The 13,417-nt window shown below is 55.4% G+C and overlaps 1 protein-coding gene across 3 annotated transcripts in view; it reads left to right on the top strand.

Moving 5' to 3' along the window:
* DENND1B (DENN domain containing 1B) overlaps positions 1–9,992 on the top strand; it is a 99,235-nt gene extending 89,243 nt beyond the window's left edge. For all 3 annotated transcript variants that reach the window (XM_054713055.1, XM_054713056.1, XM_054713057.1), the window contains 3 exons: positions 6,363–6,445; positions 8,322–8,538; positions 9,354–9,992. In XM_054713055.1, coding sequence (XP_054569030.1) covers positions 6,363–6,445; positions 8,322–8,538; positions 9,354–9,896 — 843 coding nt within the window. In that variant the 3' untranslated portion in view covers positions 9,897–9,992. The remainder of the gene's footprint in view (positions 1–6,362; positions 6,446–8,321; positions 8,539–9,353) is intronic.
* Positions 9,993–13,417: the final 3,425 nt, after the last annotated feature.

A 13,417-nucleotide genomic window follows, 5' to 3' on the forward strand; every position in this document is an offset into this window, starting at 1 on the left:
GTGTGCTGAGCGGCGAAAAAAGGCAGGTTTCCCCACCGGGGTCCCGGGGACGAGCCTACGCAGACCCCCGGATGGTCTGGGCTCCGCGCCCGTGTGCGTGACTTCGCCTGTGGCCGGCATCGATCGCGCATCTCCTACCTCCCCCCCCCACCCCCCCGGCCCGCGGGAGCCCGCGCTCGTGCGAGTGCCAATTAGCCTGGCCGTTTCCCGTTTCGCTGATGAGGCTCCACGGCAGGTCCGGGGGACAGCTCCCAATTAGGCTCTGCATCTGCCCAGCCCCGGCCGGGCCCCTTGGGGGCGGGGATGGCCGCGGCCCCAGCCTAACGGGGCCCCGGGGAGGGGTCCCCCGTGGCACGGCAGGCACCGCCGGTGGGGTCCGGTGAGAATCCGAGCCGCGCGTCCGTCCGTCTTCATCTGGGCCGCACACGGGCCGTCTCTCACCCGTGCGACGTCAGAAGGAGACCCCGCGGGCTCGGTGAGTGAGGTTAGACGCCGTCTCTCCTCTGCGATGCGGCCTGAGCATGCTGACCTGGGGGCGCCGGGCGGCGTTTTCCAAGGAGGGGAAACCCCCTTGAAAGGATGCGTCGAATGTGTGTGCGCCGAAGAGAGAGCCGTGTTTATAATCGTAGTAGCCCGTCTCAGTCCAGTATTGAGATCAGTTGTTTTCGTTGAATGCTTACAAAGGAAATCTTTGGAGTGTTCATGTATTGGATGTGCCTAGCATTGGATTGCATTTGGTTTTAAAATGCCTTTCACTACACAATCCGCACACGGAAAAGCAGAACACGAACACGGATACTTAAGACGGCCGTTGGTTCTCGAAGCGTTCCTGCTGACCCCGAGGCCTACACGTCCTCCACCAGGCTGCAGTTACTCAGTCACATTCAGGTTCGGGGGCATTTTAACCTCCGAGCCAGGACCCAGCTCCAAGGTGGCCGAACCCAGGTCTGATCGGACCCCACCGGTGAGGCCAGACAGCTGGTGCTATTCCTGCTGCCTGGTGTCTGTGTGTGTCTGCATCTCTCTCTCTCTCTCACACACACACACACACACACACACACACACTCACACACACGCACACGCACACACAGCAGCGGGACGGACGCGTGTGCTGTAGGCAGGAGCTTAGCTGCTCTGCACATCAACATTAGCAGATGGATGGCCCCGAGCACAAGCCAAACACCGAGTCCCCGGCCCGGGCGGGCGCTTTGTGGGTGAGCCCCGGAAACCCTGGCAGGCCTGGCTCTTAACCCTTTCACGGCCGGGCCCCAAAGCCGTCCGCCCCGGCTTCTTTCCAGCCCACCCAGTCCATTGTGTCGGACCCGCATGGACAGGGTGAGGGAAGTTTATTTCTCTGCGCGTGCAACGACAGAAGAGGGGGCGGGGGGAGAGGGGGGGTCCCTGTGGGTGACCAGCCCCCTCCCCCCCCTCTCCTTGGAATGCAGTCAAGACTCTCACCCACACGCGGCGTGTACAAGCGGACGTGGGTTCCGTCGTCATCGTTTCTACGAGGAACGCCAGGGCCTGTTCCACGTGTGTATTCTGTTTTTGAGGGTCTTCGCGTAGAGGCTCGTGGTTTGAGATACGAGTCGTTTTCTCTCCGGTGGATACAGAGGGGCGGGGGGGAGAGGGGGGAGGGTGCACGATCAGATATCATTTGGGGATGTTCCACATTCTACCCGTCATATAAGGTGTTATGCACACCACAGAGGGAACGTGGCTGCCTTTTCGAGTCCTTATGGATTTACTAGAAGCCTGCGGGGGACGGGGGGGGGTCATCTCTCAGCCTGGCTTGCGCCCTCTCACAGTCCGGGACTCCTCAGGGGATGGCCACCTGCCGGCTTAGGCCCCGATCCCTCAGGGGGCAGTCAGACATCCCTCTGGCAATCCGGGGCTCTTGCAGTCCGGGACCCCTCACTCCTTAAAAATATATATATTTCCATTGATTTCAGAGAGGAAAGGAGAGAGAGAGAGAGAGAGAGAGAGAGACAGAGAGAGAGAGAGAGAGAAACATCAGTGATGAGAGAGAATCATGGATCGGCTGCCTCCTGCACGCCCCACAGTGGGGATGGAGCCCACAACCAGGGTATGTGCCCTGACTGGGAATCGAACCCTGACCTCCACAGTGGAGGTGGGAGAGGCTCAGCCGTGAGGCTTCTGGCTGAGCGGCGCTCCGTCTGTGGGAGGGCACGGACCCCCAGGGGGCAGCTCCCACATTGAGCGTCTGCCCCCTGGTGGTCAGCGTGTGTCACGGTGACCGGTCGTTCCGCTGTTCGGTCGATTTGCATCTGAGGGTTTTGTTATCTAGGACGAGAGGCCCGGTGCATGGATTCGTGCTCTGGTGGGGGCGTGGCCTACGGGGATTGGGGGCGTGGCCTGCGGGGATCGGCCTGCCGTGGACCCATCCTCTGAGTGGCTGTTCCCACCGTGGGAGCAACCATTCATCCCGGTCAGCCGAGTCGCTCTCCCACTGCGGGAGTGCACTGACCACCAGGGGGGGCAGCTCCTGTGTTGAGCGTCTGCCCCCCTGGTGGTCAGAGCGTGTCATAGCGACTGGTCGGCTGGTCGTTCTGGTCCTTCTGCGGTTCGGTTGCTGGGCTTTTATATATATAGGTTGGTGGAGACATCCTCCAACGGGTGGGTGGGATCTGGCGCAAGCTCATTTGATAAATGATGGGTCTCGCAGTTTCACGTTTAAGGAGTGTACGTGGAAGTCACGTGTGCCTCTTTGGCAAGGCAACACCTGCGAGTCGGGCATTTGAAAGCCGCCTCTTGGCAGGAGGGGGACCAGAAAGAAACCCCAGGATGGATGCCTGTCGTTAAAAATAGAATCAAGCAGTCCTGACTGGTTTGGTTCAGTGGATAGACTGTCAGCCTGCAGACTGAAAGGTCCTGGGTTCGATTCCGGTCAAAGGCATGTGCGTTGGTTGCGGGCACATCCCCAGTGGGGGGGCATGCAGGAGGCAGCTGATGGATGTTTCTCTCTCATCGATGTTTCTAACTCTCTGTCCCTCTCCCTTCCTCTCTGTAAAAAATCAATAAAATATATATTTAAAAAAAAATAGAAGCAAGCAGGTGGCTGACGTGGTCCAGATAATGGGTCTCGTTATTTTAAGACGCCACACCGGGGTCATTCGCTGCCTGTGGCGTTTCCAGGGAAAGGCAGACACGTCGTCTGAGTCACCTCGCTCCCGAGCCTCGCCCGTGGAGGCCCACGCACGCCGCGTCGTCGGCTGCGGGCGACGGTATCGCGTTGAGGACACACGTTTCTCCATTGGCACTCAGCGGACGCCGGGAATAAAGCGAATGTCACTGGAGGTTGCGCCTCCCGCTCAGGGGACGTGATGGACTCCAGAACACGGCACGCACGGTCCGTGGCGTAGCTTCGCTTGACGGGTCAAGAAAGAGCCTTAGCCGGTCCGGCTCGGTGGATAGAGCGTCGGCCTGCGGACTGAAGGATCCCGGGTTCGATTCCGGTCAAGGGTCCATGCCGGGGTTGTGGGCACGATCCCCAGTAGGGGGCGTGCAGGAGGCAGCCGACCCATGATTCTCTCGCATCATGGATGTTTCTCCCTCTCCTTTCCTCTCTGAAATCAATAAAAATATATTTATTTAAAAAAAGAAAAGAAAAAGAAAGAAAGAAATGGCACGGTCATTGGTTGGATGTAGCCAGTCAATCACCAGGAGAAAGATCACCGTGACCTGGGGGCGGGGCCTGTGTGTAGGAAGGAGGCGGCCCAGGCCACTGGGACCAATACTTCATATACATTTTGCAAAATTAAAAGGAAAAATGTTTAACCAAATCATGATAAGTAAAATAAAACAACACCTGTTGTTTTTTTTTTTTTTTTTTAATTTAAATGTTTTGCACTTTGTTAACTTTGGCCCGGTCGTGAGCATACCGTTATGATGATCAAGCTGAAGTGTTGAGTGAAGGTGATAAGGAAATCTATCAGCAAGTGCTAGATGATAAAAAATACTTTTTTGAAGTGTCTTATGTGGGCATGTTCCCATTGAAAGACGCCCAAGAAAAACTGTCTAAATGAAAACACCTTTCAGCATCTCTGTCCCGAAGTCACTCTTTCCACGGCACATAGTCAGTCTAACTTACACGAATGTCACTAATTTTTAAATTTGCTCTTTTAAGGCCAGTATTGAACGGTGCCACGTTGTTAATTTTGAAGTAAGCTATTTCCCCTGTTGTTGTTGTTTTGTTTTAAATTGTTGAAATAATACTCACTTCCAGCACGTCAACATACGATTCTAGTTCAACTGGCGCTCGGCGTCCCTCCCTCCCCCAGCCTTCAGTGATGGGTTACAAGGCTGCCCCCTAGTGGGCACGAGGCAATGCTTTCCTTCCTTGAAAGATGATCGCGGCACGATACAGAATTCATGACAAAATGTACCTTTCATGGTAGTCTTTTTAAAACACCTTTTTATTTATTTTTTTTTAAATATTGGTTTCAGAGAGGAAGGGAGAGGGAGAGAGATATAGAAACATCCACGATGAGAGAGAATCACGGATCGGCCGCCTCCTGCATGCCCCACCCTGGGGATCGAGCCCGCAACCCGGGCCTGTGCCCTGACGGGGAATCGCACCGTGACCTCCTTGGTTCAGAGGTCGGCGCTCACGCCACGCCGGCCGGGCGGATAGAATCTTTATTATAATCCGAGCGGGATTGATGTCTCCCACGCATGGCTGTAGTTCCCGCCAACAAACACGACGCCACGCGTGCTTTTTTTTTTTTTTTTAAATATATTTTATTGATTTTTTACAGAGAGGAAGGGAGAGGGATAGAGAGCCAGAAACATCGATGAGAGAGAAACATCGACCAGCTGCCTCCTGCACACCCCCTACCGGGGATGTGCCTGCAACCAATGCACATGCCCTTGACCGGAATCGAACCTGGGACCTTTCAGTCCGCAGGCCGACACTCTATCCACTGAGCCACACCGGTTTCGGCACCACGCGTGCTTTTAGTGCTCTTTTCCGATTCTGAACGGCGTGCATCTGCTGAGGTTGCTGCCACTATCGTCCCGTGGAGTTCACGTTATCGCATGCAAGTCCTGGCACCCAACATGCATGCATAAGCTCCGGGGTTTGCTGTGGCGTTTGGGTTAGCAAGGTAACACTTCTGAACCTCAGCCACTCCAGCTCTAAAGTGGGGGCAGCTGGCCTTCAGACGCATCCCATGTCACAAGCATCTTCATTTTATAAAGTCTAAAAAAACCATCCTTGCCCATTCCTCTGCCTGTATCCCTCATCCCGCCCCCCCTCCCCCCTCCACACACACACTCCCTAAACCCCCTCATGCATGAAACGGACCCGGCCCTTTGCCTGATTGGGGTCTGCCTGCCATCTAGCGGCAGAAGTGGTAACTGCAGGAGGAGCAGGGGGTGGTCAGGACGGGGGAAGTTGGGTGGTTCTGTGACTTGGGCCAGAAACCATTGCACGCGAGTCCCGGGCCAGCGGAACCCGTAACGCAGACACCATCTGGGTTCCTCCGCGTCGGAAGCCGGCGATGCCTGTGTTGAATACGCTGCCGCTGTTCTCTGTCTTGAGTGTTGATCGAATCGATTGTAAGCCACGTGTTCCCAGAACAAGCAGGGGCTGACCGACCGACCGACCGGGTGGGTGGGCTACGGATACACCTGTTCAGCCCTCTCATTGGTCCTCGGTGTGTGAGTGCGAGGTGGAGTAAGTGTGGAGATACATGACCCCTCACTCTCTCCTCCCTCCTGCCCAGCTCGTCAAATTGATGGGGTAACGTTGAAAACCCTGAATGCGTGTTGCTTTTAACAGCGTTCCTTATCCCCCGGCCGGCGTGGCTCCGTGGTGGAGCGTCGACCTAGGACCCAGGAGGTCAGGGTTCGATTCCTGGTCAGGCCACCTGCCCGGGTCGCGGGCTCGATCCCCAGTGTGGGGTGTGCAGGAGGCAGCCGATCCATGATTCTCTCTCCTCATGGATGTTTCTGTCTCTCCCTCGCTCTCCCTTCCTCTCTGAAATTGATTTTTTTTTAAATGTTCCTGGCCCTGACCGGTTTGGCTCAGTGGATAGAGCCTCGGCCTGCGGACTGAAGGGTCCCAGGTTCGATTCCGGTCAAGGGCATGTACCTTGGTTGTGGGCACATCCCCAGTGGGGGCGTGTGCAGGAGGCAGCTGATCGATGTTTCTCTCTCATCGATGTTTCTATCTCTCTATCCCTCTCCCTTCCTCTCTGTAAAAAATCAATAAAATGTATTAAAAATTTTATTTAAAAAAAATGTTCCTTTGCAAATCAAATCGTTTCCTTGAAACGTGACGAGGAAGGAGACTTGCTGTCCTACTAACGCCGTCTGTCCGTCCCCCCCCCTCCCCCCAGGCACGCTTACACAGGCCCCTCAAGAGCCTCGACGATGGCGCGCCGTGTGAGGACGAGTTCGAGGACGTGGACCGCACCAGCAAGTCAGTAACGGGTTCTGAGGACTCCCCGGCCCGGGGGCTTGAGGCAGAAGTTGTAGGTTACACAAGGCAACTTCCGAGAGTTCGAACCCCCAGGCTTCGGATTTTACCCCCTGGTGATGCTCTGAGCCCGACTCGACTCGTGGGGGCGGGGGGCGGGGGGGGGGTGAATCTGGAGCCGGGAGAGCAGGGAGGGCCTGGGCTAGCTTGTTCTTGAGAAGCAAGAACGCCTGCAGGGATGTCGGGGACGCGGTGGGAGGGGAAGTAGGAAGCCACCCACGTTAGACCCTGGCCCGCCCCGGAAGGGGGCAGGTTCAGCCTCCGGAACAGGGACAAGTCCGTTGAAACAGACTGGGCCGGGGGATCAGGGAGACGTATGTCTAGGGCTGTGGTGGGCAAACTCATTAGTCCACAGAGCCAAACATCAACAGCACAACGATTGAAATTTCTGTGGAGAGCCACATTTTTTAAACGTAAACTTCTCCTAACGCCACTTCTTCCACATAGACTCGCCCAGGCCGTGGTATTTTGTGGAAGAGCCGCACTCCAGGGGCCAAAGAGCCGCCTGTGGCTCGCGAGCCGCAGTTTGCCCACCACGGGTCTAGGGTGCAATCACAGTGGTGAAGATGAGTTTTGCCACAAAATAAGGGAAATAATCATCATCCCATTGTATGTCTGACGTCTCCATGTTAACATCCGGGGCGTGACCAGTGTTTCCTTTTCTCTGTGAAATCTTGGTCTGTACAAGGGGATATGCATTCTTCTCTGAGGCGGGCGGCTAAACAAGTACAAGGATAAGCCATCTGAAAACATTGAACGTGAACTTGACCCCAGCACTTGGCGCGAGCGCTCGGTCTCCCATTTCGAAGGCGGAAGTCCCAAGTCCCACAGAATCGGACGGTGGCATCCCGGCTTGCCTGCCTCCTGGTGAAGGCGCCGTGGACTTGGCGGCTGCACGTTCTTTTCTTTTCTTTTTAAAAAAATCTTTTTATTGATTTTTTTAGAGAGAGAGGATGGGAGAGGGATGGAGAGAGAGAAACATCCATAATGAGAGAGAATCATGGATCGACTGCCTCCTGCACGCCTCCTACTGGGGATCGAGTGCGGAACCCTGGGCCTGTGCCCTGACCTCTTGGCTCCTGAGTGGATGCTCAACCACTGAGCCACACGGGCCTGGCCCGGCTGCATGTTCTTCTTTAAAAAAAAAAAAAAAATATATATATATATTATTGATTTTTTACAGAGAGGAAGGGAGAGGGATAGAGAGTCAGAAACATCGATGAGAGAGAAACATCGATCAGCTGCCTCCTGCACACCCCCCACTGGGGATGTGCCCGCAACCAAGGTCCATGCCCTTGACCGGAATCGAACCCGGGACCCTTCAGTCCACAGGTCGACGCTCTATCCACTGAGCCACACCAGTTAGGGCTCTTTTTTTTTTTTTAACATATTTTATTGATTTTAGAGAGGAAGGGAGAGGGAGAGAGAGAGAGAGACAGAGATATCAATGATGAGAGAGAATCATGGATCGGCTGCCTCCTGCACGCCCCCTCCTGTGGATCAAGCCCGCAACCCGGGCATGTGCCCTTGGTCGGAATCGAACCTGGGACCCTTCAGTCCGCAGGCCTGCGCTCTATCCACTGAGCCACACCGGCTAGGGCCCGGCTGCATGTTCTTAATGCAGGTGCTCGGAATTGCCCGGATGTGAACCGGTCTAGACATCACCCCCCGGGGTGAACTGGGCCAGGGACCAGCGCTCCGCCTTCTTGCTGTTCCCCCGCGCTGGCCCTGGAACGGAAGCGGCGAGCGGCTGGGCACCCGCAGCCCGTGTGGTCGCACGGCCGGACCCCCCAGAGCGTGTCCCGTTTCCCCCCCCCAGGTTGTCCTCGGAGGACGGAGAGGAGGCCGCGGCCGATTTCTACGAAAGCGATGACTCGGTGGAGACGCGGGGGAAGGCGCTGTACTCGGGGGAGATGGACCTGCTGGGCGAGATCCTGGACACGCTGAGCACGCACAGCTCGGACCCGGGCAAGCTGGCGGCCGCCCGGAGCCTGGACTTCTTCCGCTCCATGGACGACATCGACTACACGCCCGCGGTGAGTGAGGGGCGCTCCGGGGACCGGGTCCGAGGCCCACGTGCCTCCCGAGGCTGCGACTGGCCTGAGGCGGTCGTCTCAGTTCGGACACGGGTGGGGCCTCTCAGGGGTACGTGTCCAAACTTCAAAAATACGGTAACGTCGGATCGTGAAGAATTAATTGTAGCAAAAAAAAAAAACATTCAGTGTTTTCCCTCTTATTCAGCCAACCCCGGTAGTGGTGGTTAGGAGTGGAAATTCTTTTGCCAAGCAGCAGAGCTTTCTGACCATCTCAGTCTGTAGTTGTCTTTTTTTGGGGGGGGGGGGGGGATTTTTTTAAAACATGAAATGTCCCCACTGTATTTTCTAAATTTTCCTTGATCTTAAAATAGACTACATTTTTGTCATCGTGCCTCAGAAAGGAACTGTGGCTTTAAACAAATTGACCTGAATGCTTTTTAAAAACACTAGAGCTAGCCCGGCTGGCGTGGCTCCGTGGTTGAGCATCGACCTAGGAACCAGGAGGTCAGGGTTCGATTCCCGGTCAGGGGCACAGGCCTGGGTTGCAGGCTTGATCCCCAGTGTGGGGCGTGCAGGAGGCAGCTGATCCATGATGCTCTCTCATTGATGTTTCTCTCTCTCTCTCTCTCTTTTTCTCTCCCTTCCTCTCAAATCAATGGAAATATATATATATTTAATATATATTTAATTAAGTGAATCTAATATACTTAATAACTAAATATTATTTAGTAACTGAATAAAATCACGACAGTTGCTAAAGCGATGATGCCCTCATTGCATCCGAGACGTTCCCGAACGGCTGTTTCCTCTTCCAGAATAAATCCAACGCCCCGAGCGAGGATAACCTGGCGGCCCTCTGTGGCGGGTCCGGGGACCAAGGCGAGTGGCACCGCGGCCAGGACGACAGCGCCCTCCACGGCCGACACCTGCCCCCGTCCCCCCGGAAGCGGGCCAGCTCCAGCTGCGCCACCGGCTCGCTCTTCAGCCTGAAGGAGGAGAGCGGCGCCAGACCGCCGGACGGGGCCCCCGGGAGCGGCCCCCCCGGGGCGGACCCGCCGGCCTCCCCCTCGGAGCCGGGTGTCCCGCGGGCTCCTCCGGACGCGGCCGCCCGGACCGAGGAAGGGAACGCGGACCAGGAGGAGACACTCACCCGGGCCCCCGACGGTCTGCCGATCCCCGGCCTCGAACGCCGGCCGTCCTCCTCGGTCCCGTGGGAGAAGGACGGGAAAGGCGCTCGGGAGGCTCCGGGAGACCGCGGGCTGCCGCTCCTCGAAGCCGTGTCGCCCGCCTGCCGGCCCGACGGGAGCATCGAGGCGGGGGGCACGCGTGGGAACCAGGCCTCCTCCGCGGAGAACTGAGAGCCAGCCTCGGGCGTCCACGCGTCTCCGGGGAGACACGGGAGGGTCCCACGGAACCCCGTGCAGTAAACAGTTGTTCGTAGGCATGGCAACGCTCGAGGTTGTCTAGACACTCTTGTTTCCGTTGGAGACATCGCCCGTGGATCGGGTGGGTCTGTGTTACCCATCGATCTTCTGGGGTGAGGCTACTACTTCTGTGCTCTTCAATCAGGTACTAGTGTGTGCGTGCGTGTGTGTGCGTGTGTGTGTGTGTGTGTGTGTGTGTGTGGAGAGAGTATATATCGGACACGCGACTTCCCAGGACTGGTGCTTACCGCCGTGCATTTTACTGAAACTGAGGATGCGTACAGAAGCCTTGCACGGGACCCGCCCGTCGCTTACTCCACGCGCGTCTGGCGGAGCAGGCACCCATCCAGCTAGCAACGCGTGTCCGCGCTCCCCCTCGAACGGCTGGGACGCCTGACCCACCGCTGCCTTAATCTCCCGCCGCCCGTCAGCGAACGTAGCCACGTGTGGAACCGCCGCTCCATCCTCCCGGAGACGCCGGGAGTGGCCTGCGGAGCAATGACGCCTTTCTCGCCGTCGAATCCAGGGCAGAAACCTCTCTCTCTCTTCGGTTTGTTTCTCACGAAAAGCTCTTGTTGGGCCCTGTAGCCACGCCTTCCGAAACACGGTCTCCAGGCCCACGCCTTTCACCCGGGGAGCTGCTGGCACGACAATGTGAAGTGAATGCCTCCTGTTTGCACGCGAGACCCTGTCCACGCCTCCCCCCCAGCCTCTCCGGGGCCTTTCCTTGCTAGCAGTTCCTCCTCCCCCCCTCCTCCCTCAGAGAGCCAGAGGCCACCCACACTGTCCCGATTTTTAAAAATATATATTTTTTATTGATTTTTTTTACAGAGAGGAAGGGAGAGGGATAGAGAGTCAGAAACATCGATGAGAGAGAAACACCAGTCAGCTGCCTCCTGCACACCTCCCACTGGGGATGTGCCCGAAACCAAGGTACATGCCCTTGACCGGAATCGAACCTGGGACCCTTCAGTCCGCAGGCCGACGCTCTATCCACCGAGCCAAACCGGTCAGGGCTTTTTTTTTTTTTTTTTTAAGTTCTGATCTTTTTCTTTCCTTAACTAATAATTCTCTAAATTGTTTCTGTCTTCAGGCTGTGTCTTAAAGTCATGGACGTTGCATGTTAGACGTTTTAGACGTCTGGGAAAATGGTCAGGGAAGTCCTGAGCTCCCGTCCATCCCTAACCCACAGTTCCCCTGTACTAATGTCCCAAGTCAGTGTGGATGGTCCGTGCATCACAATCAATGAATCAGTATTTTTTAAAAATATATTTTTGTATTGATTTCATAGAGAGGAAGGGAGAGGGGGAGAGAGAGAGAGAGAGAGGGAAACATCGATGATGAGAGAGAATCCTGCATCGGCTGCCTCCTGCACGCCCCCTACCGGGGATCGAGCCCGCAACCCAGACATGTGCCCTTGCCCGGAAATCAAACCGTGACCTCCTGGTTCAGAGGTCGAGGCTCAACCCCTGAGCCACGCCCGCCGGGCTGAATGAAATGAATCAGTATTGCTGGTCCACGCCTCTTTCAGACTTCCTGAGCCTTCCCTGCCGTCCTTTCTCTGTCCTACGCTCATTGGGGGTCTTCTTAGATCCCCTCCCCCTGCTTGGCTGTGAGAGTTGCTCAGCCCCTCACGGGTACCATTTCCCTCAAGGCCTTTCCAGCTGGATCCGTGCCTTACCACGCGGAGTCCGCGTGGGAGTCCACGTTCGAAACAAAAGCAAAATCAAGCACCGTCCGTGCTATTCTGGGAAATCACCCAAAAGACTAGGAGCGAGCATCCATCCCCCTTTCAACCCATTGAAACGCCGAGTGTTCGACGCCTGCTCTTCCCCTGGACTCTCCCTCGGCCTGCAGACTGACGTCCCGGTGGACGTCGGGGGGATGGAGAGACAGGGACGTGAGGCCTGCAGTGTGCAGACGTGTCCTTGTCTGCTCGGCTCCTCCCCTCTGTCCCAACGAAGCCAGCTGTGTGCAAACTCCCCGCTGCTGGAGTTTTACGTGTTTGAAGACCTGACACCTGTTTGTCCGACAAAGAGACTGTGTCAGCGAGGGGGACGGGCTCTCCCCGGAACTCCCCCCGCGCCCCCCCACCCCCCAAGCCTGCATCCTTCGCCCTGAGCTGGGGTCCCCGGGGCATTGCGGGGGACAGAAGAGCAGTGTGTGAACTCCGCAGCGATTGCTTCACGGGAGCGTGTTAGGAAGTAGCATGACGCGTGTTAGTGGTAGGACGGGGACCTCCTTTCCGCATGTTTTAGAACAGCACCCCAATTAGAGCATGACCATCGTTCTGGTTAAACACGAGTCACCCGTGTTCGTTTAGGAAGTAGCCACTGACTCTTCGTCCTGGACATGTGCAGGGAGCAGTATCGGAGGATGGAGGCAAAGAAAATGATTGACATGGTCCCTGCGGGGAAGGAACCAGTGGAAAGGAATTTCGAATATCAATAATAGTAATAATAGTAATAATAATAATAATAATAATAATAATAAATTCTGCTTAGACGTTATTAACCCAAGATTCTAATACCAAAAAAAAGCCTTTTAAAGCTGCTTTATCTGATCCTTGCTCTATTTCAGAACCACAGTGCCATTCCTAAGTTCATGAACTTTCTCTGTAATTATATGAAGAATTATATGAAGAATCTAGAATAATGCTGCTACCTGAGGTACCTACTTTTTATTTTTATTTTTTTTTTTTTTTAAATATATTTTTATTGATTTTTAGAGAGGAAGGGGGATGGAGAGAGAGAAACATCCATGATGAGAGAGCATCATGGATCGGCTGCCTCCTGCACGCCCCACCCTGGGGATGGAGCCCGCAACCCGGGCACGTGCCCTGACCGGAACCGAACCGTGACCTCCTGGTTCCTAGGTCAATGCTCAACCCCTGAGCCAGGCCAGCCCGCCTCTCATCCCCTCCTTTTCGATGAAGGCTGTAGGTGACAGGCCTGTCGCTAGCATTTAGTGCTGACTCCCTAATAGGATCCAGGGTTTGAGTGGATCAGTTGTGTCTTACACAGGAAGTTGGTCTTCTGTGCCAGAGGAGAAAACTGTGAATATTCTCAACATCCGTAGCTCTTCCTTCTTTTCTAGAAAATTTGGATTTTCAAGGGGGGAAGAAAAAAAAAAAATACTACTCGCACGAATACGTTTTCGGATGCGAACGCCATTCAGTTTAGCATAAGGGACCTTGATGCCGGGCAGAGGTTCGTCCACGGGACACGTTTCGGAACGCGAGTCCCCAGATCTAATTTCTCCGAAGCGCCTTCCTGACCTGGGAAGGAGTTCTTTCAAAACGGGTCAGTACTGGGCGCCTTTCTCACGGGGAGCCCGCCCTCTGCTCAGGGCCTGTGTCTTCAGGCCTGTTTGAGAGAGAGGATGGTTTATGATCAAAGCAGTTGGCACCTTGACCTGTTCCAGAGAATTCTGTGCGCTTAGAAAGAAGGATATTT

Source organism: Eptesicus fuscus, chromosome 24 (genome assembly GCF_027574615.1).
Source record: "Eptesicus fuscus isolate TK198812 chromosome 24, DD_ASM_mEF_20220401, whole genome shotgun sequence".
In the NCBI taxonomy this organism is placed as follows: Eukaryota; Metazoa; Chordata; class Mammalia; order Chiroptera; family Vespertilionidae; genus Eptesicus; species Eptesicus fuscus.